The sequence below is a fragment of the Anoplopoma fimbria genome, chromosome 10 (genome assembly GCF_027596085.1).
Source record: "Anoplopoma fimbria isolate UVic2021 breed Golden Eagle Sablefish chromosome 10, Afim_UVic_2022, whole genome shotgun sequence".
NCBI lineage: Eukaryota > Metazoa > Chordata > Actinopteri > Perciformes > Anoplopomatidae > Anoplopoma > Anoplopoma fimbria.
Genome location: NC_072458.1, coordinates 11,814,708 through 11,839,931, shown reverse-complemented (window position 1 = coordinate 11,839,931; position 25,224 = coordinate 11,814,708). Strand labels below are relative to the sequence as shown.

At 40.0% G+C, this 25,224-nt stretch overlaps 1 protein-coding gene across 1 annotated transcript in view; it reads right to left on the bottom strand.

Moving 5' to 3' along the window:
* Nucleotides 1-2,678: 2,678 nt before the first annotated feature.
* The window catches only part of atp9b (ATPase phospholipid transporting 9B), a 48,306-nt gene continuing 25,760 nt past the window's right edge, over nt 2,679-25,224 (bottom strand). The window contains exons 14-29 of the mRNA XM_054605895.1: nt 21,948-22,060; nt 18,393-18,644; nt 14,187-14,348; nt 13,862-13,954; nt 12,286-12,369; nt 11,848-12,018; nt 11,525-11,623; nt 11,307-11,396; nt 10,350-10,494; nt 9,739-9,803; nt 9,048-9,203; nt 8,764-8,828; nt 7,779-7,887; nt 7,576-7,633; nt 5,989-6,192; nt 2,679-4,484 (exon numbers count right to left, since the gene is read on the bottom strand). Coding sequence (XP_054461870.1) covers nt 4,348-4,484; nt 5,989-6,192; nt 7,576-7,633; nt 7,779-7,887; nt 8,764-8,828; nt 9,048-9,203; nt 9,739-9,803; nt 10,350-10,494; nt 11,307-11,396; nt 11,525-11,623; nt 11,848-12,018; nt 12,286-12,369; nt 13,862-13,954; nt 14,187-14,348; nt 18,393-18,644; nt 21,948-22,060 — 2,003 coding nt within the window. The 3' untranslated portion in view covers nt 2,679-4,347. The remainder of the gene's footprint in view (nt 4,485-5,988; nt 6,193-7,575; nt 7,634-7,778; nt 7,888-8,763; nt 8,829-9,047; nt 9,204-9,738; nt 9,804-10,349; nt 10,495-11,306; nt 11,397-11,524; nt 11,624-11,847; nt 12,019-12,285; nt 12,370-13,861; nt 13,955-14,186; nt 14,349-18,392; nt 18,645-21,947; nt 22,061-25,224) is intronic.

The following is a 25,224-nucleotide window of genomic DNA, read 5'->3' as shown; positions in this document are numbered from 1 at the left end:
CCTGCGGGGAGAAATTGATAACACATTGTCAGTTTGCTCCATGACTGCCTTAGATTACATAGTAAAATACATATTCTCTTTTACTGTATACATTAAAGCTTCCTCCACAGAGTTCACATTTAAAAGCAATCTGTAATTACTATCCTGGCATGTTTAAAAACTGTTTTCTAACTGTGATGGCTCTCTTTACATACAGAGGCTTTATTATTCAAATATGCCCTCCAGATATGTTTTATACTCTGCTTTGAATTGTAATTTGTTACCTATTTGTACATTTTTTTAAAAATTCAAAAATACATCTACTCTTCTGCTTTTCATTTGAAGATCTCCTCCAGACATGTTTTAAAACATAATATTACTTTCTGTTTTTTTACACAAAAAGGTTCAAATACCTATATAAAAAAATAAATGATGTCCTCTCTTCTACATTTCAAAAATATATCCTCTTATGTGTTCAGATTGTTGTTATAAAGCATTTAAAATAGTGCTTTTAACGACGATTACAAAGTGCAATAAGCAGATAATCAAACATTATAAATATGTTTACTATGTATTAGAGACATGGGCGTTACAGAAAGTGCCAACCAAATATTTTATATTCCGAAATTAAAACTGCTGGACACAAGATTTCTCTTGTCTTTTTTCAGTGTTTGAGTCTGGCGGTTTTAAGTTTTCATACTTGTGTAAATGATATACTGGCCCAAATATTTGCTTGTGATGTCACAAAATCCTACTGATACAACCAGGCGTTTCACTGAGCTTTAAGGTGACCACAGAAAAACTTCCCTCCCTCAGCAGGTGAGGGTGAAAACAGCCTTTTCTGGTGTCAAACTCTGCACATCTATCATTCTGCACGGTTAAGCTCAGACATCCAACTAAGCAAAACACATTTTTGAGTGGAGGGGGACTTTAAAGGGGACATTTCATGCTTTTTCAGGTTCATAGTTGTGTTTGGCATTTCTACCAGTACATGTTTACGTGGTTTAAATTTCAAAAAACACATTATTTTTCTCACACTGTCTGTCTCAATATACCTGTATTAACCCTCAGTCTGAAACGCTCTGGTAAAGTGCCTGTCTCTTTAAGCATCCCTCCCGAAAAATCTATGAAATATATGGCGCACCTTTGCAAAGGTTGTTAACTGTGAGTGTAGATACTCAGACGGGGGGCGGTATGTTCCAATGAACCTGCAAGTGACATAGGATGGGTTTAGCCAAATCTGATTGGCTTGTTGAATCACATGTTTTCTGATCTTATAAACCCAGAAAAAAACTGACTGGGTTGTGTTATTTCAGTTTGTGGATTGGCAGACACTGTAGATACACACATTTTTGTTCACAAGCACTGAAAAAGTAACTTTTTATGATATGTCCTCATAAAGGTATTACTCAGTGGTGTTATAAGTACTCCGATCCTTAACATGAAAGATCCAGTGTGTGTCTGCTTTGGTGGCATCTAGCAGTGAGGTGCAGATTGAAACCAACTGAAACTTCTGGAGCCAGTGTTTAATTGGTCCGTTCTGGGCTACATGGCTGTCGGCTCCGTCCATATTTAGATATAAACAGCTCATTCTAAGGTAACAAAAAACAATTGTTATTTTCAGGTGATTAAACACTCAAGAAAACATAGTTATCAATATTATATTATATTTCTGCCATTACATCCCCTAATATTAGTTTTCATAGCAAAACATATTCAGACTCAAACTCGCAAGTGGTTCTTCAGTAAAATGATCCCTGTGATCGACATATTATCATACATTAAATTGTTAATTCTGGGGCATGAAGTGTAAACAGCATTTTATTGGTTGAGGTGGAGCAAGTTTAAACCAGTTTAGTCTGGTGGTACACATTCATTTTATTTTTTCTGATTTTTCTCTAATCTGTTTTGTGTGTGTGTGTGTGTGTGTGTGTGTGTGTGTGTGTGTGTGTGTGTAACATATTAATTAATTTCACCTCTTTTGAGTCTCAATTATTTTAAATGAAATCATCTATTTTAAAGGGGTGTCTCTTTAAAATGCATCAAGTGCACCGACCTAAATTCATTGCTTTTCAGGAGTCACAAGTTAGAAGTTTGGAAACCAAAGGTTACAAAATAATATGTTGTATTTTTTTAAGAGTATATGTTTGTTTTTAGTATAGTATTAAATAAGTAAATACAAAGTAACATTATAAGGAAATACTCAAGTAAAGTGCATCAAAAATCGACTTAAATACAGTTCTTCAGTTAATATACTTAGTTACTTCCAATCCTCGTATTACTCATATACCAGACACGTTGATTGAAATGTTGTCAGTAAGTGACAGTTATAAAAGTGTGTTAACGAGTACTTCAAGGGCATAGAAAGCTGTAAAAAGCAATACTTGTTAAAAGCCAACATTTGCCAAATCATATTACTGCACTGAAAAACGGTTTTCAGATATATTCAGTTATGAGCCCATAAACATTATTACAAATGTGATTAATAATCTCAACAGAGCAGGAGTATTTTCATAAACTAAACCTGGTTCAATATCTTTAAAGGTCAATAATACCATAATACTGTCCTGCTCCTTCACATCCTTTTGTCGGGGGTTCAGTCTCTCCCTCCATCTAATGGCCACATTATGAACTCCACGCTGAATAAATCTGCAGTTCTGTGTCTCTGTTACGAATAGAAAAAGGGGAACTCCTTGGCATCTGCTGTCTCTTTTTATTATTCATCAATCAATAACAATATTATTAATAACAGACATACTGTAAGAAATTGTAGTAGGGTATGGAAATCAAGTTGGACGAGAAAGTAAAGTTTATACAACATATCACATACACAGAACAAAGATCTCAACAGAAAACACAAGAATCAACATTTGGAATTGCTCCCCATAAGATTGTAAATCAGAAATTTAAAAACAGAAATGCAATTTGCATTAAAGTGTCGCAGTCGCACCAACTCTTACCCAAATAACCACTTCTGGTATTTTTTCTCTTAGTGAAGCTACATTTTACAGTATGGTTGCCCCGATTTTGGTCTAAATAATACAGCAATGTTTAGGAATGATCAACCTGAGTTTAACTCAACAATGAATCACAAAGAGATGACAACCTGACTGATAAACATAGCTAGACTGCATCAAGTATACTGGGCTGTATAATCAAAAGATTTCTTTATTCAACACTTAGAGTAAGTGGAGGGAATGATAAAACTCATTCCTCCTTAAGAAAAGAGCTGAATGTCAACGTCCGCTACAGAAACCCATGGGGAGTCTTATTGTCGATAAAGGCCTAAAAATAAAACAGCCATGTGTGATTCAGGCTCCTTTGTTGTGACTTTTAAAGTAGTTTTAACCTTCCCTAAAATGTTTGCATGCTTCTGGAAGTTCAAATCCGGATGCAGAGGTGACCATAACAGAGCTTCAGTACATAAAAAGAAACATAATGAGGCACAAAGCGAGCTGCCGCATCCCAACAGGAGGACTGGTGGCCACCGACCTTCGTCGCAGATGTAGCAGTGTAATCAAGGCCAAATATGCAGACGATACAACGCTAAACGCCACTATGGAGTGCTTGTTTTACACTACGGGATGATGATGATGATTGATGATTGATGATGTCATTCGACGTCTTAAAAATGTAAAGGGCCCAAAGCTTTGAACGTTTGAGGTTTGAAGCGAGTCCCGTCAGCATTTTTCATTGTGAATGTCATCGTAAATGTTCTTATTTTAAAGGAGTTAAGCGCCGTGAGGTTTTACATTGACGGCAGGATTGACTGAATGCTGCATTTAAAGGCTTTATTTATTTACAGGAACGTAGAAAAACATTCAAATAAATGATCTTTTTTTTGTATCCCTTACAGCAACTTAACTCCGCTCAAAGACGCAGGCCAGCAACTGTAATTATTATAATACCTGGAATAAAAAAAAAAACACTTTAAAAAAAATTCCAAACTCCACATATAAAAATCTAAACATTGAAAGAAATGCATCAAAACTCTATAAAATTACATTTGAAGCAGATTCGTTTAAAATGCTTTAAAAAAAAAAAAGAAGGCAGATTGACCCTTTTTTCCGACGAACTGGGGTCAAGTTGGAAGTGCAGTCGTTTGCACGATTTTGCCCTTCTGTTGTGTGATTAAATCCATCCCTTAATAGTCGTGTTTTTCTCCATGTGCTCCGTTTTTTGTTTTCAAGTAATCCCAAGTCTCAGTGACATAATCCAAATAACAATTAATGTCTCTCTATGTGCGATTGTTCCAGTGGTTCCTTACCGGTCCATCACCGAGGATCAGTGAGTAATACAAAATGAAAAGTGCTGAAAGCTCAAAGAAGCACTACAAAACCAACATAATCGCAGTGATCCAAGTTGGGCTCATGAGGATAGTTTGGAGTAGCTCGGTGGGGAGAACTTGCGCTTCAGGTATTTGATTATGTAGAGAGGAAGACAGCTGACCAACGTGATGGCGGACACCTTCCATAGGAAAGGCCAGGTGGTGATGAACGACAAGTCTGGGGAACAAACGTAAAAAGAAACCAGCTTGGGTACGATTGTCTTAGTGCTGTGTTTATGATTGCACAGGATGGATGGGAATTAAATCAAGTAAGTAGAGTAAGCATCACTTGAAACACAAGCAGTACAAGCAACATTAATAATTAACAGTTGCTTGGAAAGTCAAATTCAGATGCTGGTCTTGATGTGTTGAATCCAATCACAACGTGTTGTCACAGCACTAAACATGAAAACTAAACAGTGGAATGACACAACTGAAGTAGACAAACAAGACACAGTAAAACACACAGATAAGACAAATGCAGAGGAACGGATGAGGGAGTGAAGAGACACATTTACAGGCTGCACACCTACCAAGGAAAGCTCCAAAGGACACCCTGCCTATGCCTGTTGTCGACACACAGAAGCAAAAGAAATAGCAGCAGAAACAGAGTGAGGGCGACACAAAGGTTAGCAGTGAACAGAGAAACAGAGAGGGGACAAAAAGAGAAAGAGAGATAAGGGGGGGGAGCGACAAAAGCACAGAGCTGAGGGCGGATCTGCTGCACAAACACTTGGGTGTCAGGGAGTGTCACATCCAAAACAACACAAAGGTGCAGCGAAGACGGCTGAAGTAAAGTTCTCCTACGACTGTATTGTGAGCTCAATAGGAGAAAGTCAGAGCTGTGGGCTCCATAGAAGTAGATCTGAAACTGATCAACGGAAAAATTGAAGTGGGGTTGCATGAGGTAAGAAAGCAAAGCAATCTACTGCTGCGGACAGAAAAACTATTTTAGACACCTAAAAAAAGTGTAAAGAGTATTTTCACAGATTTACCTGATGTCTGACAGTCATTTTAGAACAGGGGAGTTTCTGGTGTACCAGATCGATCGGTTAGTTCGTTTGTATTATTGTGTGACTTTGGTTAATCTGAAATAACCCTTTTTTGTTTAGTTTGTATGTTTACCATATTTAATTGTACATTTTCACATTTTTCTATATTTTAATTACATCTTAAACTATTGCACTGTGTTCATGTTATGCACCAATCAACAAGCCAATTGTTTTGTATGTGTAACGTACTTTGCAATTTACCATTTCTGATTCTGAAATTTCGGCATTCTAAAAACACCAAATCCACAGAATAACTCAAACAAAGTAACCGACCGAGGTAGCAGTATTCAAGAAACTCCTGTTTCTACTACTGTGTTTCTAAATAACCATTTAATCATTCCAGCTTCTCAAATGTGAGGATTTGATGATCTTTATTTGACACATGTGATAGTAAAAGGAACTTCTTTGGGTTTTAAATGGATGTTTGGACCAAAATAAGAAATTTGAAAACTTCATCCTGGGTTATGGGGTATTATAATGGGCATTTTTCTTTGTTTTTATGCAAAAATTATGCAGATTAATTGATAACAAAATGTTATTAACTGCTGCTGTGTCAAAGGCCTTGTCTTGTGTAACTTTGCATCAAGCCTGAGCACATCAAACTACTTTAAACAAAAAAAGGATTCTTACCAAAGTACTCGTTGAGGAAGGCGAGCGAGGCCAGGTAGCAGCCCAGGCTGAAGAACTCGGCCACCACCATGAGCCAGTGCCAGGTGCGGATGGTCAGCGCCACCATCAGCAGCTCGGTGAGGATGAGCGCTGTGAAGGAGATGGCGACCACGTGCACGAACTCGGACTCAAACAGCACCAGAGCGCCGTACATGAGGATGCCGCCTAGTGGCGCCGGAGGGAAACAAGTCGTTACCGGGAGCAATTTAGTGCCAAGTGTTTGAAGAAGTGGAGGAAAAAAGTTAAACCACAGATAAGTAAAAACAAGGGGTTTGTGTTTCTGTGTTTGAGTGTTTTCCTTGCATTCTTTCCCTCTTAAGATTTTCAGTTCTGCTCCACAATCAGTAGACTGGGACGTTGAAGGATTAATGTGTCAGGAGACGAGGACTGATTCAATAACATTATATATGAGAGTAAAATGTTCTCTGGTGCGTCTCTGCCTGATTAACATCTTTAAGCATCCAGACACTCACACATCTTTGGGCGCCTCCTGTATCCTGATAGCCCTTTTCTTTTTTTTTTTCATCATAACACAACACAAATTGAGCCTAACAGCCTATAACTGATCACATAATAGCCTTTTCATTGTCTTCATGCGGCGCATTCCAGCGAGTCAAACTCTGTAATAAATGAAAGCTAGATCGGCGCCTAATATTTTCCTCCTCCGCTGTTGTTCCTCTCATATCGTCTTCACGTCTTTTTTTTCCTGCCCCCCCTCCCAAACAGACCTGGCATTGGCCTTTAATTAAAAAGCATCGAGCTGTCAGGAAGTCACGCTCGAGCAGGAACATGGATCTTTCTCACACGCTGCATGGCTTAGCGATTACAGAAATATCGATTTACTGGACGGACAAAAGCCTGCATGTAGAAGAGGATGGCGGTTGGAAACCTAAGATACTGAGAAACTGACTGTGTGAGAGTTTGAAGGGGCCCGGGGAAGCTGGTATTAAGGCACAGTAGACATGATGAAATGGTGGTTGAGGAGTTGCTTTGACAGACTACAGTACCGGACCGGTCACTCTGTACAGTGTTACATGCCAGGGGGAAATACTGTTGGAACCCTTTTCCCCAAAAAAATACCCTTCAATTTTCAATTTGTTGAACCACAATGGTGCTTGAGCAACCATTGTGTTGCACCGGTTAATATTCCAATTTGTTATTGGCAGCATTATTTAGCACTTTACAACGAAACAGGAACTTGTTCCTATTTAAATTAAGCAGTTTGATGCTAAGCTTCCAGTTTCTTTTACCAATGACGGTGATGATTTCTTCTACTGTTATTCAACTGTTGCTCAGAGGAACTTTGTCTTTTTCTGTCCTTACAATTGTCTGTCTGGTTGAACCATTGTAAAAAAGAAAAAATCCCACACAAAATCGCATCTCTTTGTAAAGAGGACTAAAAGCATGGAAGAATTGTAAAGCAGAGTAGTCCTCTCAGCCATCTGACTGTAGCAAATCAATATTGTGGCAGGTGATCCTAAACTTTTGAATGACGAGTATGTGTATGTATATATAATATGACCTGTAGAAAGTGTCTGTGTGTCTTACCTTGATACACACTGATCAAAACCCAAATGAGGAAAGTCTTGAAAGATAACGAACGCCCCTGAAAGAGAGAAACACCACCAACGAGTGAAACATACTGTATTAGCGTTCACATGATGTGTCCTGCTAAAAGTTTTTAGGGGAAGAAAATGCAGATAACGGGAATTTATTTTGTCAAATATGGTTTTTAAAAAGGGGCACTGTACCTTGGTGAGGTCTTTATAAAGCTCCGGGTAGAGAAGAGCCATATCTGGCTTCACATCCTGGTCCAGAACCAGGGAGAACACGGGGAACATGGTGTAGATGGTGGCATACCTGTTCAGATGGAGATGAGGATATGCAGCTGAAGTTCATGCTTACATTATCATAAATATCCACACATCTATGCTGTGAGGTTGTTTCCTTTTCATATCTCGGCTGTCCAAACACTGCAGTATGTAAACGCACAACATGTGATATTCTGCCGGAGGCCCTCTAAAGCAAATCAATAACGAACGAGAGTTTGGAGACATCGTTAGGTAGAGTGTGAACATGAGACTCCATCCTCAAGGAGGTTTTTATTATCTGGAGAGGTCTCCTCTCCAAAACAAACGGAACTGCTGATGAAAACCGATAAAAAACAATGAATAAAGCAGTTTCCTGTTAAAATCTGTTTCTTTGAGGCTGTTTGGCAGACGCAGGACGTCCTGGAGGGGCTGTGAGCTGAGCTGCCGCTAACATTTACTCAGCTTGTTTCTCTGATAACTTGAAATCCAGGCATCCAAAATATGAAATCCTTCATCCGGTTAAAATATAGTTAAGAAAGACCACAACCTAAGAAGTGTGTCAGAAAAATGTGGCTTAAAACTGGATAAGAAGTAAATTAATGAAATCATGGGGAAATCACGCCATCGACAGGCGGCTGAATGAAACGGGCCAGCATCTTGATTGAAATTATGCATTTCTCTTGGTTTGTAAATAGCTGGAAACATTTGGGATAAAGTAAGTACACACCTCAACAGTAGACAATAACACAGTTCTAGTCGTATTAGACACTGTAAAGAGGAAAAGTGACCTATTTTACCTAAAGTGCTAAACGAGAGCGAATGACAGCACAGCCCAGTGAGTTAGCTACACTGGTTAGACTGGGTGTATCTGTGAGGTTGTGGATAAAGCTAAAACAATAAGTCCTCATCTGGAGAAGGTACATACCCAACCATGAGGAAACCCTGGTACAAGGGCACAGAGGCAAAGTAAAATACGGAGGAGAAGACAGCCTGAGGACAGAAAACAAAAAAAAAGATGTCATAAAGTCAGTTATTTAGGAACTTTATGGTCCACACTGTGGAAAAATGTCTTTGGCTTCAGCACCAAGCTCAAAAAATAAATAAAAAGGCCATTAATTGAAAGCAAACATCAACAACAAACTCATTAAAAAAATACATTGAAAAGTCCCATAAAGTATGTTCCTTCACGGGTTTAAATGCTTGCTGTACCTGCATGGTGGAGATGATCATGCCTCTGTGCATAACAAACTGACCCAACGCTGCGGAGCGCTTGTAGCTGTTCCTGCCATGAACCATGAGCAGGCGACCGATGTGCTTGAACTGAGTGATGGAGAAGTCTGCAGCCAGTGACGCCTGCTTCCCTTCCTGTACACACACACACACACACACACACACACACACACACACACACACACACACACACACACACACACACACACACACACACACACACACACACACACACACACACACACACACACACACACACACACACACACACACACACACACACACACACACACACACACACAGACACGTAAATGCTGCTGCTGTTTTGTAAAACATTCAACTATGTAAGTGCCATCTGCTCCTAAAAAGATTAATAAACACCCTCAAAGTGAAAATAAAGGCAGACGAAGGATGTGTTACTTGAGTTTCAAAGTAAGGGCACTGTCAGTTATCATTAGACATTTCTTCATGCTGTTAATGGTTGTTCTAGTTTCCCTGAAGTTCTTCACACTTTTCAGGGAAGGATATCAGTTTAAAACAGAGAGCTTAGTTTATTTATTCAAGCTTATCAGAGAAGCCTCTGAGTGAATTAAGTTACAGACTTTAATCCAGAATAACACTTGAGTCCTAAATGAAAAGCTCTGTTTATGTAGTTTTTGGAGACTTTTACCTTTCCTTCAATGCCGATACCACAGTCTGCAGCCTGGATCATACTGACGTCATTTCCTCCATCACCTACCACAAAATAAAAAATAAAAAAAAGCACATTTATTTTACATTGTTTGGTTGAGGTTCTAAAAGTAGCAGCCTTTGCTGGGTGCTTCTCTTAGTGAGCTTTGACTGCCATCTTGTGGACAAACAGTGAAATATATTCTCTGGTGTGTGTGTGTGTGTGTGTGTGTGTGTGTGTGTGTGTGTGTGTGTGTGTGTGTGTGTGTGTGTGTGTGTGTGTTGTGTGTGTGTTGTTCCCGTAATATACTTCCATTCGGAGCTTGAATGCATTGTTATCACCTTGATCAACATTAGTGCAGTTACATATTCAGAACTGGGATATATCAGCTCAAGTAAAAAGACAGTTTTGAGGCCCACCCCACTTCTCATAATCCTCAAACAGTATATAACAATCACCAGGACTGGGTATTTAATTCATCTGTACAACATTTTCCTCCCTAAGGGACTGAACTTAATCTACACAGACATTTTTACCCCCCCCCCCCGACAGAATTTCCCAGGCCAGTCCGTGGACCGGTGCCAACAACCGTCCCGTCAGTCAACACTTGCCTATGGCACAGGTTCTGTTGGCTGTGTGCTGCTTGAGGAGCGTGACGATCTGGGCCTTCTGAGTTGGGGAGCAGCGACAGCAGACCACCGCCGGACATTGACACGCCAGCTCCACGAACTCGTGCTCGTAATACCGCAGGCACACCTGCAACACGACAGAGACGGAGGTCAGTTTACTTGACACTGAAAGTCCCGGATGTGCTTACATTATTATTTCTTTCAGTCTATTAATCAATTGGACTTATGGGCCACTGCCAAAGCTTGTACATCATATAAACGAAAACACTGATTTGTGATTTTCCATCGAAATGTCAAAGCACGGAAGTGAGAAAAAAAGAATACAAGTCCGTTCTTAATTGTTTTTATCTCTTGTGTTTATGACCTAGGAAGAGGGGAAACAAGTAAAAAAAAAAAATGGCATTTAATTTTCTTAAGTCAAGATGAGTTTTAATTTACATTACTTACTGACACAAAATACATGTACCTTTTGTTTAGGGAGCACAGAGAAAATTTTAATTAGCCTAAAAAAAAACAGGAACGCTCAAGAAACAACAACAAATAAAAAGAAAAACAAATACGTAAAAGAATTCACCTGTCATAACTAATATACTTTTTAAACCTGTTCCTAATTCATAAACACTGGAGAGAAAACAATTTAGATCAGACTTAGAAAATGGATCACCAGGATTTAGTTGTTCTCAATAGCCCTTCAGGGCTTCCATATAATACTAATGCTTAGCTGTTAAAACTTTTTAGCAAAAGAAATCCAATTGTTTTGTCACATTAAAAAAATAACCAACATGTTGTTATGCTCTTCCAATCCTCAAGTCCTTGGTTGAACTCCAAAGTATTATTTTTGGCTGGGAGGTAATTTTTGTTCTCCCATCGCCTGTTTGGCTGCACCCTCAGCATCATCTGCAGGGAAATGTCACTGTGTGCTGCGCTGTGTTGGAGTACCTCTAAGGAGTCTCCAGAGATGACCAGAGCACAGTCATGTTTCCTTCTGAAGGCGTTGAGCTCCAGATGGGCCTCTCCTCTGCTCGAGATCTGCTCCAGAGCCAAACAAGACAAATTAACCGTGAAGACATTTAGGCTTCCCCCCCATCTTCCGTTACGTAGGTTCATTATGATCACAACAAAGCACCGGGAAAAAGGGAAAGCAAAAGCAAGCATACCGGTTTGAAGACGTGGATGTCCTGGTTTCTGGACACCAAGTGGGAGCTTTTGGCGATACACGTTGCAGTCTCAAGCTTGTCCCCCGTCAGCATCCAGATCTGAGGAGCAAACAAGATGCAAATTGGCTGAAGATGTGGCATTAAAAGGTTTTATAGACGCATATATAGAATTAATTTCCAATTAAAGATTAGCATTTTCCTCCCTTTTGTGTATCCGATTACAACCCTGAATCACTGTTGAGATGTCTGGGGTTTATATTTGTTTCTCTCCAACAGAATAAACCAGCATCAACCAGGTGGAAGTGTTCATTTCCCGTTCTAACCTTGATGCCAGCGTTCCTCAGCAGCTCCAGTGTGGGCCTGACGTCTGCTTGTAGTTGGTCCTCCACACCGGTCAGACAGAGAAGCTCCATCTCCCTCTCCAGGCTCTCCACCACGGCTGCAACCTTCAGGCCTCGGTCGTGGATGCTCAGCTTGGCCTGGTTGTAGCGGTTCTATGCATGGAGGGAGGTGGGAAGGGGAGACAAAATGAGGAATTGTGGGGTAAAAAACGGTCTAGAACAGACCAGGAAACTGAGAAATAAACTCGTTGACGACAACAGAAATATAAAAAAAAGAGCTGAACAGTTGTTGAACTTTTAAAGACACAGAAGACACTGAGCTAAAATCATAAAGTTAAATCTAAGAGCGCTTGCATTGCTATTACGTTGATGCAGTAAAACAGTAACCTCTAGTTCACAAACAGAAGTCTTCTTCCATACCTCAAAGTCCTGATACTGCTCCTCAGACAGAGACTTCTTGGCCACCACCAGCGTCCTCAGGCCTTCTCTGGCCATGTTCCCACACTGATACATAGGAGAAGATGATGTTAGTAAATGTTAGAAAAATATATACACACACCTTTTTCATTATATTCCATTTTTCATTTCAGGTATTTTTCAAAAAGCTTGATTTCTCTATTTGTTTAGCTTTATTTGAAGATGTTAGTGATCTAAAATAAACGTTATGTCTTTACCCGAGGATTAAAATGAATCAAACATAGGGCAGATCATCCGTTCTATTAGAGCGGCTGCTGTATAAGTACACCGTGTACAGTACTGTCAATAGCGGCATATTGTTACCAACACCAAAGGAATCAATAGTGAATAAAATAGCCTCTGGTGAGATTCAGAGGGCACAGTAAAACAAGGGGATGGATGGCGGTTTATTTTTAATATGAACATGTGCTGTTGATTGGTTATTGACAGGCAGAGTAACCGTAGCGCCGGCTGATCTGACAAGGGGGATATTACAGCCACATCTATAACACCATTGTTCAAGAATATGACATACGGTAATTACTTCAACTTTATGTAGGTCACTAATTAAATCAAACGCTGCCCCCAGTGCTAAATGACTCAATAATGCCAATATAATTATGAACATATGCACACAAGACCTTCGACCACCACACTGGTGCAGACGCGGCCCGGCGCGTCTCTCCATGAATGTCCTGATTACAGCAGGGAACCGGACGCAGAACATGTCACTATGTCACTACTTTATCTGTCGATTATACTTCACATTTCATAACAATTTACATGTTTGTCATTATCTCCTCCAGCCGTTAGCCTGTGGGGAGGTGTGTGTGTGTGTGTGTGTGTGTGTGTGTGTGTGTGTGTGTGTGTGTGTGTGTGTGTGTGTGTGTGTGTGTGTGTGTGTGTGTGTGCGTCTGTCTGTCTGTTCATGGCTAATCTGGCATACTACTACACCCATCACCCCTTCATTTTTTTTCATATTTTTGACTGTATGCTCAAGGTGTGTTCGCGGTTGCGCTGATTAACCATTTTAGTTTTACACGGTCATTGGCTGCTGACTGCTTACTCCACCCAACTTAAGTCAGGTACAATAAGATATGAATGAATCCCTCTTTTTGTTATCTTCGCCGCCATCTTGACTGTAAGGGAGCCGGGAGTGAGATTCAACACTTCTTTGTTTGGGAATTCTGCACTCTACTGAGAGCACTTTTCTTGTTTTGCTAATGTTCTCATCCAGAGGGGCTAATTTCAAGTGAGCAGATGAAGATGATGACACTTCAAGATGACACATGGCTGCTGGGTCCAATGTGCGATTCAATAAAGAACAAAATATTTTTCCAATAATTCAAGAGTTTTCAGTTTGTTCTACAGCTGCTAGAAGCCCCTAATGGTCTTTGTGCATTGCGTTGTGCGACAATATTGTACATGTGTGGACAATTACGAGTCGCAACAACCAGAAGTTTCCCTGTCCTTCACATTTCGTCTATACTGTGCAAACGCATCCCCAGTATGTCGTATAGTTTAGCAACACAGCTTATACCTCTTCCTCTAACCAGTCGTTGTACTGGACGATGCTCGCCATGGCAACATCAGCGCCCTTCATGTAGAAAGTGATGTCTCCTGTCGACTCCTCCTGAATCAAAATGAAAAATGACAATTAGGTTATTTTCCTGTGTGCAAAAAAAAGTAAACAAAAAGTTGTTGTTCTGGGTTTGACACCAGAACAACAACAAAATAAGTGGGAGTTCTATAATGTATTTTAGGTGAGGTCCTGCACATTTAATGTATGAAGAGACTCAAAAACACTGAACAGCACTTGGTAAGGAGCATCCACACATCATATCGTCTTATACAAGATTCCTCACCCTGACGATGATGCCCATCCTCTTGCTCTCGGAGGTGAAGGGGAAGATCTGCAGGATGTGGAAGGAGAGAATCTGTCCAGAGGGAGTCTTCAGCTGCAGGGAGGTCAAGTCTCTGTTCACCAGGGTCAGGCCGACGCTCTGCGTCCACCGCACCAGCTCCACCTGAGGAACAACGTAAGAACATAAAACAGCTCACAGAAGAATACAAGACCATAAACTAATACATTTTGACCACTAAACTAATACATTTATGATTTAACTTTAACTGACTGGATTAGGGATGAACATGTAATTTAAGGAATCAGTGAAAATTTTAAACGCCGACTCTAGCTTTCTAGCATTGACTTAATTACATTATACTGAGATATGAATAAGCTGCAAATTTGAGAAGATTTTGGAAAAAAAAAACTTGGCACTCTCTGCCAACTATATAAAACAGGTTAACAGGGAAATAATTCTACGTGGAACAGAAAACTCCAAAACGATCCACACCATAAAGCTGACCGAATCTAATTCCACTCGCAGTTGAAAGACAAGGCATGAGAGAGTTATGGCATCCTCCAGAGCCGCTGAGCTACTCTCATTCAGCTCCAGATAAGTGTTTTTCTGTTTCTCTTTCCTCTTTTCTCCTCAGCAGGAACTGCAGCCCCCCTGAGTGAGCGTTCAGCTGCACACGACTCGATCCTCAATGGGTTCATTTTCAATTTGCTCACTCAAAGGTTGTTATTATACTCTGACCTACAAATTGGAACTTCCTGTTAATACCCCGTCATTTCTTCCCGCTCCCCCCTTTGAGCTCCGTAAAAAAGGAGCTGCCTATATTTACTGAACACACATCTGTGTGTCATTACCCTGGTGTCGGTGTGTGTGTGTCGGTGTATGTAGCTACACTAACATGCACATACATATACACACACAGACCATGTGCAGAGGATCCTAAACCGAGCTCTTCAATCTACTCTTTCAGCTCTACAGGAAGTATTTAAAGTGTTGTCAACATGGACACAAACTGCACCGGAATCATGTGTTACCACGGTGATAGAAAGGACTACTTTATGACAACGGCAGGTCGACTTAAACAACCCGATCATCGTTTCAATCGGGTTTCAGTGATCATACAAATCTCATTGGCAGCACTGCCTTTAAACCAAACAGCAGCTCAAGCGTGTGATGATGAAAATGGACCATTAACAGTTAAATTTCTCCTCCTGTAATGTCACTGGCAAGACGAAAAGGTGCACGCTCAGGAGCAGAATATGGCTTGGAATAGAATAACACATACTACATATATCTAATATGGTACAGCATCTCTATGGACTTTATCCCACTTTGGAAGAAATTTGACGTCACAAATAACCTACATGATGATACTTAAATACTTTACTTTATCATTTTTGTTGTGTTAATGCATATGGAACACATTTTGGAATGGATGTCTATTTAAAAAACAAAAAATCCAGCTCCCCTAATAAGGTTATTATAAACTGTGTAGCCAAAATACACTAGACAAAAGACACTCAGACCCTTAAGGACAAAAACATCCCCGATCAAACGCTTACAACCAAAATTTTTGAACCCAAAACCTTTACAGGATGAAATCATGCATTCTATTACATCAGACTTTGAATCTAAAGCCCTGGCTTCAGAAGCACTGTACTGAAGTTATTACCATTATTACCAAACACATGCTATTTTCCTGGTTTCCTACATGCAACAAAATCAATGCTGTTGCTAAACATTAACACATCCCAGACTATGATTAATAAAAATTCTATTTCAAATTTTTTGGGGTGTTTGTTTGTTCCATAAAAACAACAGTTGCATTATGTAAACACACTAGCTTTTAATATTTTGCAGTTATGATCAGGAATGATGTTGGTTAAAAGGTTTAACTATTTAATAAAATATGAATACAAAATTTTAATGTTTTTGAACGTAGACAATTTTGTTCTCTAACAACACCGCAGGAATTTCTTCAAGTGAGGCACAAAAGGGAAATAGTTGAAGTAAAGAAGGCACGGTATCCAAGTATTTCAAAAGACCAACTGTGTACAATATGCAGTATTTTAAAAAATGGAACCCATCCTTTGCTGATGCCTGGCTGCTAGCCCGGCAACCATTTTTAAAAGTAACTGCCTAAGCGTGAACACGATACTTTATCTTCATATTTAAGATAGAATCTCCCTCTGTTGCGCTACAAAAACTTGCGGTTCCTCGCACACACACTGGAAGCGCAAGTTACATCCAAGTGCATGATAAAGCACCCACTTCCTGCACATGGCGGTCATTAAACGCAACAGTCAAATGCTCTTGTCTTATATTACAAGGGTCAAAGGTCACAGGGGGACTCTGTTCACAGCGCGGCTGACCAGCAGGTCAGATGACCCCCTGTGCCGACCTCGGCGGCCGGCCCACTTCATCTCCTTAATGACGGCTCATTACATTAGAGAGGCCGAGCGGAGAGCCGGGGGCCAAACAAACTATCGCTGGCAGAGGAGCGGTGACGGATCTGATGTGATGATGTCGACCAGAGTGAGGAGACGAGGAGGAAGAGAGGACTGGAAATAAAAAGGATAGGAGAAAGAACAAAGAAGGGAGTAGAAAGGGAAGGGAGAGCTCCACTGACAATCACAGACCTCCACCTCTCATCGTCTCTGGGAGAAAATTAAATATTGATCAATCCAAGCAGTGTGAGACAATGGAGTGAGGGGAGATCGAGCAGAGTGGGCAGGGATATAAATAAATATATACATCAACTCAGGAGGAGGGAGGACAGACGGGCAAAATGGAATACTGAGATTTATCTTTCCCCACCTTTTTTATCTTCACTTTGATTGCTAGACTTCAAGACTGGGGGTTCGACGCAAAGTATGCAAGTCTCACAAAGGCTTTACGACGCCTCGCGTGTCATGGCCGATAAACATGCCAACTGTCCTGAAATGGGTGTGTATTGGAAGATCAACTACCCTTCAATACGCGTTAAACATCTCTTTAAACAAATACAGACAGTAACTTTTCCTGATCAAAAATCTTTGCCTGTCTGTCCGCTATTCAATTATCATCAGCGCTCAATTTCTCTATTGATAAATTCTTCAGTATGATTAGAGATAGCTATATATAAAAGGCCAAGTAGCACCTTCAGCCATTAAAGCTCTTGGGTTACACAGAATAACGGCCGGAGGAGAGAGGCCATAAGGACGCCTTTGGGGATCGTTTCTGTGCTGCATTCTTCATTCAGCTGGAGTGGTAAATTCTCAGGAAGCAAATACAGACGATTAAGTGGCTTACCCTCTAAGAGGAGTTTGTGACCTCCGACTTTCTGTTCATGCAACAACTATTATGAAGAACCAGGGTTATTCAGGATCACCAATAAAACATTAAGATAGAAGAAACCGCGGAGAGGGACAGAGTTTTCTCCTGATAATCTCCCAGGTTTATTCTCACTAGAAGGACAAAATGAGCCATTGAAAGCTAAAGCGATTTTAAAAGTAACAACTGTCATCTTGCAAAGGTGTGTGCTTCATGGTTGTTCTGGTTATTTATGGTTTGTCTCTCTGGTCTAAAAAATAGCATAAAAAAAAACAACAGCTAAAAAAGGAAATGATCAGCAACTAATCTATGTTCTAATAACATCCGCAAACTCTAACAAAGCTTATTTGAAAAGTTTTGAAATATGAGCATTTAGCATATTAACAGATGTGTAGACAGTAGTCGTGTTTCCATTAAATTGTCAAGCAAATTTTAAGCGAACTGTGGAAATGTTGCAAAAATGAAATGTGTATGTGTGTTTTATGACAAAAAGTTCAAAAGAAAACCTTTGTGCTGTTGAGGAAGTTTAATTGAATTTTGCTGTGTCCGTTTAGCTTTAGTTGTTTTTAATGAGGCACTTGCCCGTAAAAATACGCTGATGGAAACACAGCTGGTAACATGTTGCCCTGCAAATATTCACAGGTGTTAAAACACAAATTTGGCATTGTGCAGTACAACAACACTGGACTCATTGGACACTTTTCCACCTGCTGATCATGAGCTACAAGTAGAATAAGGGCCTTATGTTTGCGTGCAACCCCTGAAACAAACTTTGTATTATCGACACCCTCTATGTTAGAACCAAGACCACAATCATTTTTTTAATTCAGACCATTTTTCTTTTGACTTCTATTTTCTATTCAGGCTGGACGGTCTAAAACCGTATCTCATATTTACCTCGTCGGGGCTGGAGGCCTGGTACGTGCGGTTGTCATCACTGAAGTCCTGGTCGGCTTCGGCGGACTCCGTCTCTCCATTCACGATGGCGTGTGACTCGTAGACGGGTGTGACGTTGTGGCACAGGGCGATGGCCTTCACCGCCTCGTGGATTCGACTGTTGACGCTCTTGCGGACTTTTGGGCCCGACGTCTGGTTCTTCCGTGATGGAGTGGCGGCACTAGTGCTGCCGTTGGAGGGCTGGGAGGTCACCTGGCATCACAATAAAAAAATGTGGGCCATGGAGTTAATTGATGCCATTTCAGTCGCATCTATTTGTGACTCCTGTATGAGCTGAATATGGTTGGCCTCAGATGAAATGCTGGAGTGAGAGCTTTAGCATGCGATCATTGACAAAATATGATGGTTTTATACCAACAAAGTTACATTTAATTGTTGGCTAATAGCTCATTTTCATGGTCTTTTCATACAAAAGGTATCCAGAGAAATTAGCTTAAATAAGATGCCTAATACTATTATTTTGTTTTGTTGTTTGTCATGTTTTTCTTGTGTAGCAAATGGGCTGCAACTGCGTTTCAATTGGCAACTGTGTTGCACAATGAATATAAATTATCCTCTTAACCAATTAGTATACATACAAGTTGAAAAATGCATTGAAATATATACTAAACAATCTTTTCAGACCAAGAAGCTGCGTATTGTAGTGAACTAGATCTAATCCTACACTCAGTCGATTCACACTGACGCCCCTTGACACAGCGAGGATAAGTGGTGTATCACCGACTCTATCGTGTCATATCTGATTTGGAGACCTTTTATGTGTTCCGCTGTTTTGACATCAGCCATCAGTTTAAGTGGGTGTTGACTAGCGAGCAGGCAGACAGCCCAGCTGCGTTTGACGGGGGGCGACGAGCTCCACTGAAGCGTTTGATTTCAGCTTATTATTGACCTTCGATCCTGCCAGGAAGGGAGGGAAGGGGAGGGGCGATGGGGAGTACAGTAAGGATGACAACCTTCATCAAGAGCGACAGGAAGATCAATGGAGAGATCATTGGGTTGTGTTGTCTGACAAGTTTAGTGTCTGAGCTGCATGTATGGCATGTTAGTGGAGGCACAGCAGATAGATAGATAGATAGATAGATAGATAGATAGATAGATAGATAGATAGATAGATAGATAGATAGATAGATAGATAGATAGATAGATAGATAGATAGATAGATAGATAGATAGATAGATAGATAGATAGATAGATAGATAGATATTTTTTATTTCCGTGTCATGCACAAAACGTGCCCAACCCTCATGGGTTTACAAGACACCAACAGTACAGCTGCAGTGGATCCACATCTCATCAGGTCACATTTGATTACAAAATAACATGTTGCTTCACCGCTCCATCTTAAACAAAACATTCTGCCTTCTCTCCCAGGCCTGGCAAATAAAAACTGCTACAAAGAAGGTTCCTTTCCTAAAACACAACTCAAGTTTTTCATAATCATCCAGCCAAAAGCAATCAACATAAATGGAAGTCATTTTACTAAAGAGGACATCCCTTATGTCCTCATAAACAGGACAGTAAAACAAAAAGGGCACCTCATTTTCAATTTCCCCGAGCTCACACAACAAACAGATTCTGTCCTCCTCTGGAGTGGAATGAAACCTACCGGTCTCTAGGGCTAATGGTAATGTTCCTGAGCGTAACTGTGCACATAGGGATCTTTGTCTTTTGTTTAAATTGTACTTAACATAAAGTTCTGAATTATAGTTGTTCTTTGTGAGACAATAAGTTTGTAACTTTGGTTTACACCATATGTCAACTGACCATTTTTCTTTATGCATAAGAAACAGTTTGGTCCTAATATCCTGACAAAGTAACCTGTTCTGAAAAATGAAAGACAGGTCAATCATATAAAACAGAGATTTCAAACCCTTAGCCCATGGATGGCCATGCAAAATGTCCCAATGAAATATCTTTTTTGTAAGTCTCTGATCTGACATGTTCACAAGTCTATTCCAAAGTCGAAGCATTTGACATTTATGTCGGATCTTTGGTGATTCCCAACCCATGTCCCCAGTAATGGCCAAAACTGATGTTGATTTTTTTTAACTCCCAAGAATGATCTAATCGCTCTGTGGTGCACAGTGTTGCAACTTGTGTGCTCACCAAAACCCCATGCAGTTATTAGACGGCATTGCTGTGTAAAGAAAACTTGACTAATTATGCTGAATTAGGTTATTTGATATTATTAGTTAATCAACAAGTCCAACAACATTCTAACACACCAGAAGAACAGCAACTAATATTTTGTTAACAAGAGAGGGAAGATGTTTCCTCATCTTTTAAATACCTTAATGTTTACGCATCATTATGTATGTCTAAGAAAATGTATATAAAAAACATGAATAAATTGGTTGCGATTGCTATTTTCTTGTACCATAATCATAAAAAATGCAGTTAATTAATATTATAATTCTAATGTATCCAAAGGAGTTGACAGATGATTAAAGATGTCCTCATGTCTACTGGAACTGAAAAAATGAATCGCTTAGTTGACTCACAGAAAATGAATCTGCAGATATCAATTACTTGTTTCCATCACTTTTTAAATATAAATACAGAATATTCAATGTTTCCAGCTCCAGATAGGTGAGGAGCTGCTGCACTCTTTGTCATATGTGATAGTAAATTTAAAAAATGGTATTTCTCACTGTTTAAAGATTCATATAACAGTAAATCGATTTGTCGATAAAAAGGACATAAAATGACAATAACATGTTTAAAAGAAGAACAGCTAGCTGTTATTATGTCACTGTGACAGTATAGAAACAGCAACATGGTTAAAAAAAAAAAAAAAAAATCAGCTGGGCCGAGGCATTGCCGCTCCGCACTGCCTCAGCTGTGCAGCTCTAAAAAGACTAGTCATTTTTCATTAGCTGAGATTACACATAAGGGTGCGGGGCAGATGGTTTCAGTGTCGACCAGCTGTTCGGAGCTGGCTGAGAACGAACAATATCATTCTGTCGAGGCTGCGGCCAGCTCTGAGCCGGCGGAGGAAAACACTTGCTTACAGTATGTGGAGTCGCTCGGGGATGCTGCGTGATGAATGAGCAACGCTGGCTTCTTTCCTGGAAAACTTATCCTTAGCTAAATATAAAAATGGATTAAACTGATCTACAGGGAGAGGCATGAATAGGCAGAAAAAAAACATGTAATTCAATGTATCCTGTCGCTGACTGCTAAAGACATTTTTATATTATAAGTGACAAGTTTGGCTTTTATTTTGTTGATTCTGTCCAGTGTTGGATACCGGTTCATGTAGATTGTATATTATTTAATGGGTATTACTTACTTTATACAGATAAAAGGAATGAAAAGGAGAAAGTTGAGTCACTCTCAAATTAGCACAGAAACTCTAAGCTACAATGTCCCGGATGGTGGTTGTGTTTATGTTTAAATCCAAAGGAAAATGATTATGAGAATAGAATAGATGAAAGTTTCCTCATGAAATAAATCAACAGATTACTTGATAGAATAAAGGGTAATAAATCGTACCTGTGCATATGACCTGACTATGTGGCTCTGTATCTCGTCCATGGTGTCAGTGCCATAGGATACTGTTCCAAGATGCAGCCGCTTGAAGACCATTTCGTTCTGTGTCAGAGTGCCTGCAGTTCAGAAGACCAGTTTAAATGTTACAAACCAACAAATCATGAATAAATGACATCACCTTTACGCTACTCCTCCGTTATCGTCTTTCACATGACCATTGTCTGTAGGCAACGGAAAAAGATTTGGGGGATCAGAAATGTTCTGGTTTCCGTTTGCAACCCAGCAGCTACCGCCTGAAGTCGATTTAGCTTTTTATTGGTTTACAATTACCTTGTAAACTGGCTACTTTTGAAACAATCCAGTCCTATACCTCGTCTCTGAACTCCAACTCGAGTCTTGCACATGAAGTTGCTGATGGGAGAGTAAACAATGCACAGCACACGGAAAAGAAAGTCTTGGCCCGTGTATCCGCTGAGCCACAGAAATATAGCCCCTTGCCCCCCAGAGGCTTATCTTATAGCTAGCTGCAAAGTTGCTATTCACAATGTAGCAAATAACTTTGATAGCTGTTAAATTCAGCCTTTGTCTATGGAATTATTTCACTATTAAGAGACCATGTAGTAACCTTTGGGTCTGAAAAGTAAAGCCAATGCTGAAGTGCCATAAATTGCATTCTTTCTAATGTCCATCAGGGGCGACTCCTCTGTCAATCAGACTCAAAAAGAAGTCTGATTGTATTGAAGTCTATGGGAAAATAACTATTTCTCTCTTGATTTATTACCTCAGTAAACATTGTAAACATGAATGTATGGTCTCAATCACTAGTTTCAAGTCTTCTTCAATATAGAATGATGTTAATTTATTAAATTATGGTCCATTTAGAGTAAAATAGACCAGAAGCTTTAGGGCGGGGCTACCTTGTGATTGACAGGTGGCTTTCAAGCCATTGTCAGTCATCTTTTCAACTTAAACAGTGTGTTTTCAGCTCATGAAAGGTAATTGTAACACTCGCGTCGCTTAAAATTGTCTTATTTAGTGTTCGGATGTACTTAACTCCACCCTCATGTCACTTCTGGTTGCAAGAAACCAAGATGGTGACAGCCAAAAACAAAGAAGGCTACCGTCAATATTCCAAACTCTTAAAAACCATGGCCCACAAACCAATGGGGGATGTCAGGGTGACTACGTCCTCTTATTATTTACAATCTATGTAAGAGAATGGGATCGGCCCCTTAAAAGTTCCTTAAGAAAACAGTTACTAAGGACCTTCTTAGTAGTTAAGAGCAAACACTGAAGGAAATGAAAATCCTTATGGTGAATTTATGTAATTTTTTTCCAAGGAATCCTTAGATGAAAATCGAATGGCAACCTGTGAAGGCAAGTGGTTTTATGCAACCGGGCAAAAAGACTGCCACAATTCACACAGCCACTACTTCATAGCAAAAATAGAATATATTCAAAGCTGCTCAACATCTGTGAAAGCACACACACAAGCACACACACAAAGAAAGCACAGCATTTGTCCCCAGAGGACAGCCTACAATGCATCATGGGACCTGCAGGCTGGTGTGACTGCCTTCTCATTGACCTAATCTCATTACCAATATGGACTGCATGTCCTCTCTGACTAACAGACAAGACACACCATTGCATACAAAAAGACTGAGTGAATGAAAAACAAACTTTGAAAACGAGGGCAATGGCCTCATTTAATGGATGTCTGTTGCCAGGATGTGTGCCGATAGAGCATAAAGCTGATTAGAGGGCATCTACCTCCCAAAAACATTAGAGCCACGGGGTTAACCAATTCTATTGGATTGATTGTTTGTTCTTCTTTCCATGTGCTTTAACTATCAACCTGGATAAATAGGCTCTACAGCTAATCTATTCCTACCTAGATCAGCGGGGTAAGACAAAGAAGCATGTTTGGGCCACAGCAGGAGTTTATCACTCTGGCACTCTGTCTAGCATTAGCAAAGAGCAGCTATTTGTTATTAGCAAATCAGGCCATGATTGTGAAATGAAGTGGAAGGGAGGATAAACAACACAAATTCAAAAGATTTGACTTCGGCACTCAGCTCTTTTCTTTAATTCACAACATTGTGTTTTAGATCAGATTAGATTCTAAGATTATTGTTAAAATAAGATAAGATAAAATAAGATAATCCTTTATTAGTCCCGCAGCGGGGAAATTTACAGGATTACAGCAACAAGAGGATAGTGCAAAACAAGAGACATAGTAAATAAAAAAAAAAAACACAAGATCAAAATAAGTATTATAAATAAGCAAATGAGCAATAAAAAACAGTAAAAAACAGTAAAGAACAGTAGAGAATCCACAGTAATAGTATATATACAGACAGAAACTATTATAAATATTGTATTGCACAGTGTATTAGTGTATTAGTGTCATGTGGTCTGCTGGGAGCAGAGCTGGTTGTGCAGCCTGACAGCAGCAGGAAGGAAGGACTTGCGGTACCTCTCCTTCACACACCGGGGGTGAAGCAGCCGGTGGCTGAAGGAGCTGTACAGAGCTGCCAGGGTGTCCCGCATGGGGTGGGAGGTGTTGTTCATCAGGGATGACAGCTTGGCCATCATCCTCCTGTCTCCCACCACCTCCACCGTATCCAGTGGACACCCCAGCACACTACTGGCTTTCTTGACAAGTTTATTTATTCTCTTCCTGTCGGCTGTCGAGATGCTGCTGCTCCAGCAGACCACTGCATAAAAAATGGCTGATGCCACCACAGAGTCAAAGAAGGTCTTCAGGAGTGCTCCCTGCACTCCAAAATTAAGTTTCTGTTATTTTAAGTAGTTGTTATCACGCTGATGTATGTTCAATGTTCACTTCTCTGATAAGTTTGGTTTTAATTAGATATTTGACGCAATAACAAGGGGGTGAAAAGTCATGATTGACAGCTGCTCTGTGAGTTAAGTAGTCGCAGAGGAACCGGCTGACTTCGGTGAGGCGGAGCGTCGAGAGGAGATGTAACTTTAAGTTTCCATAACTATGATTGTATGTTTAAAAAATAAATAAAACATGTGTACGTTTAGATCTTTATGTACGATCTATAGTTCACACAATAGCGGACTGTGTAGATGCAGAGCTTAGCAATATTTGGGTTAACTAGAGCTGTCAGACCCTCATGCGTGTCCATGTCCTGGAAACATGACGCTTTTGAAGCACAAATCACAATTTTTTGTAATAGAACATGTGTCTATTTGATCATAAATGCTAGATGGGTTTCACGCTGACAAGCTGTGGCCATGCTTTTGCTTG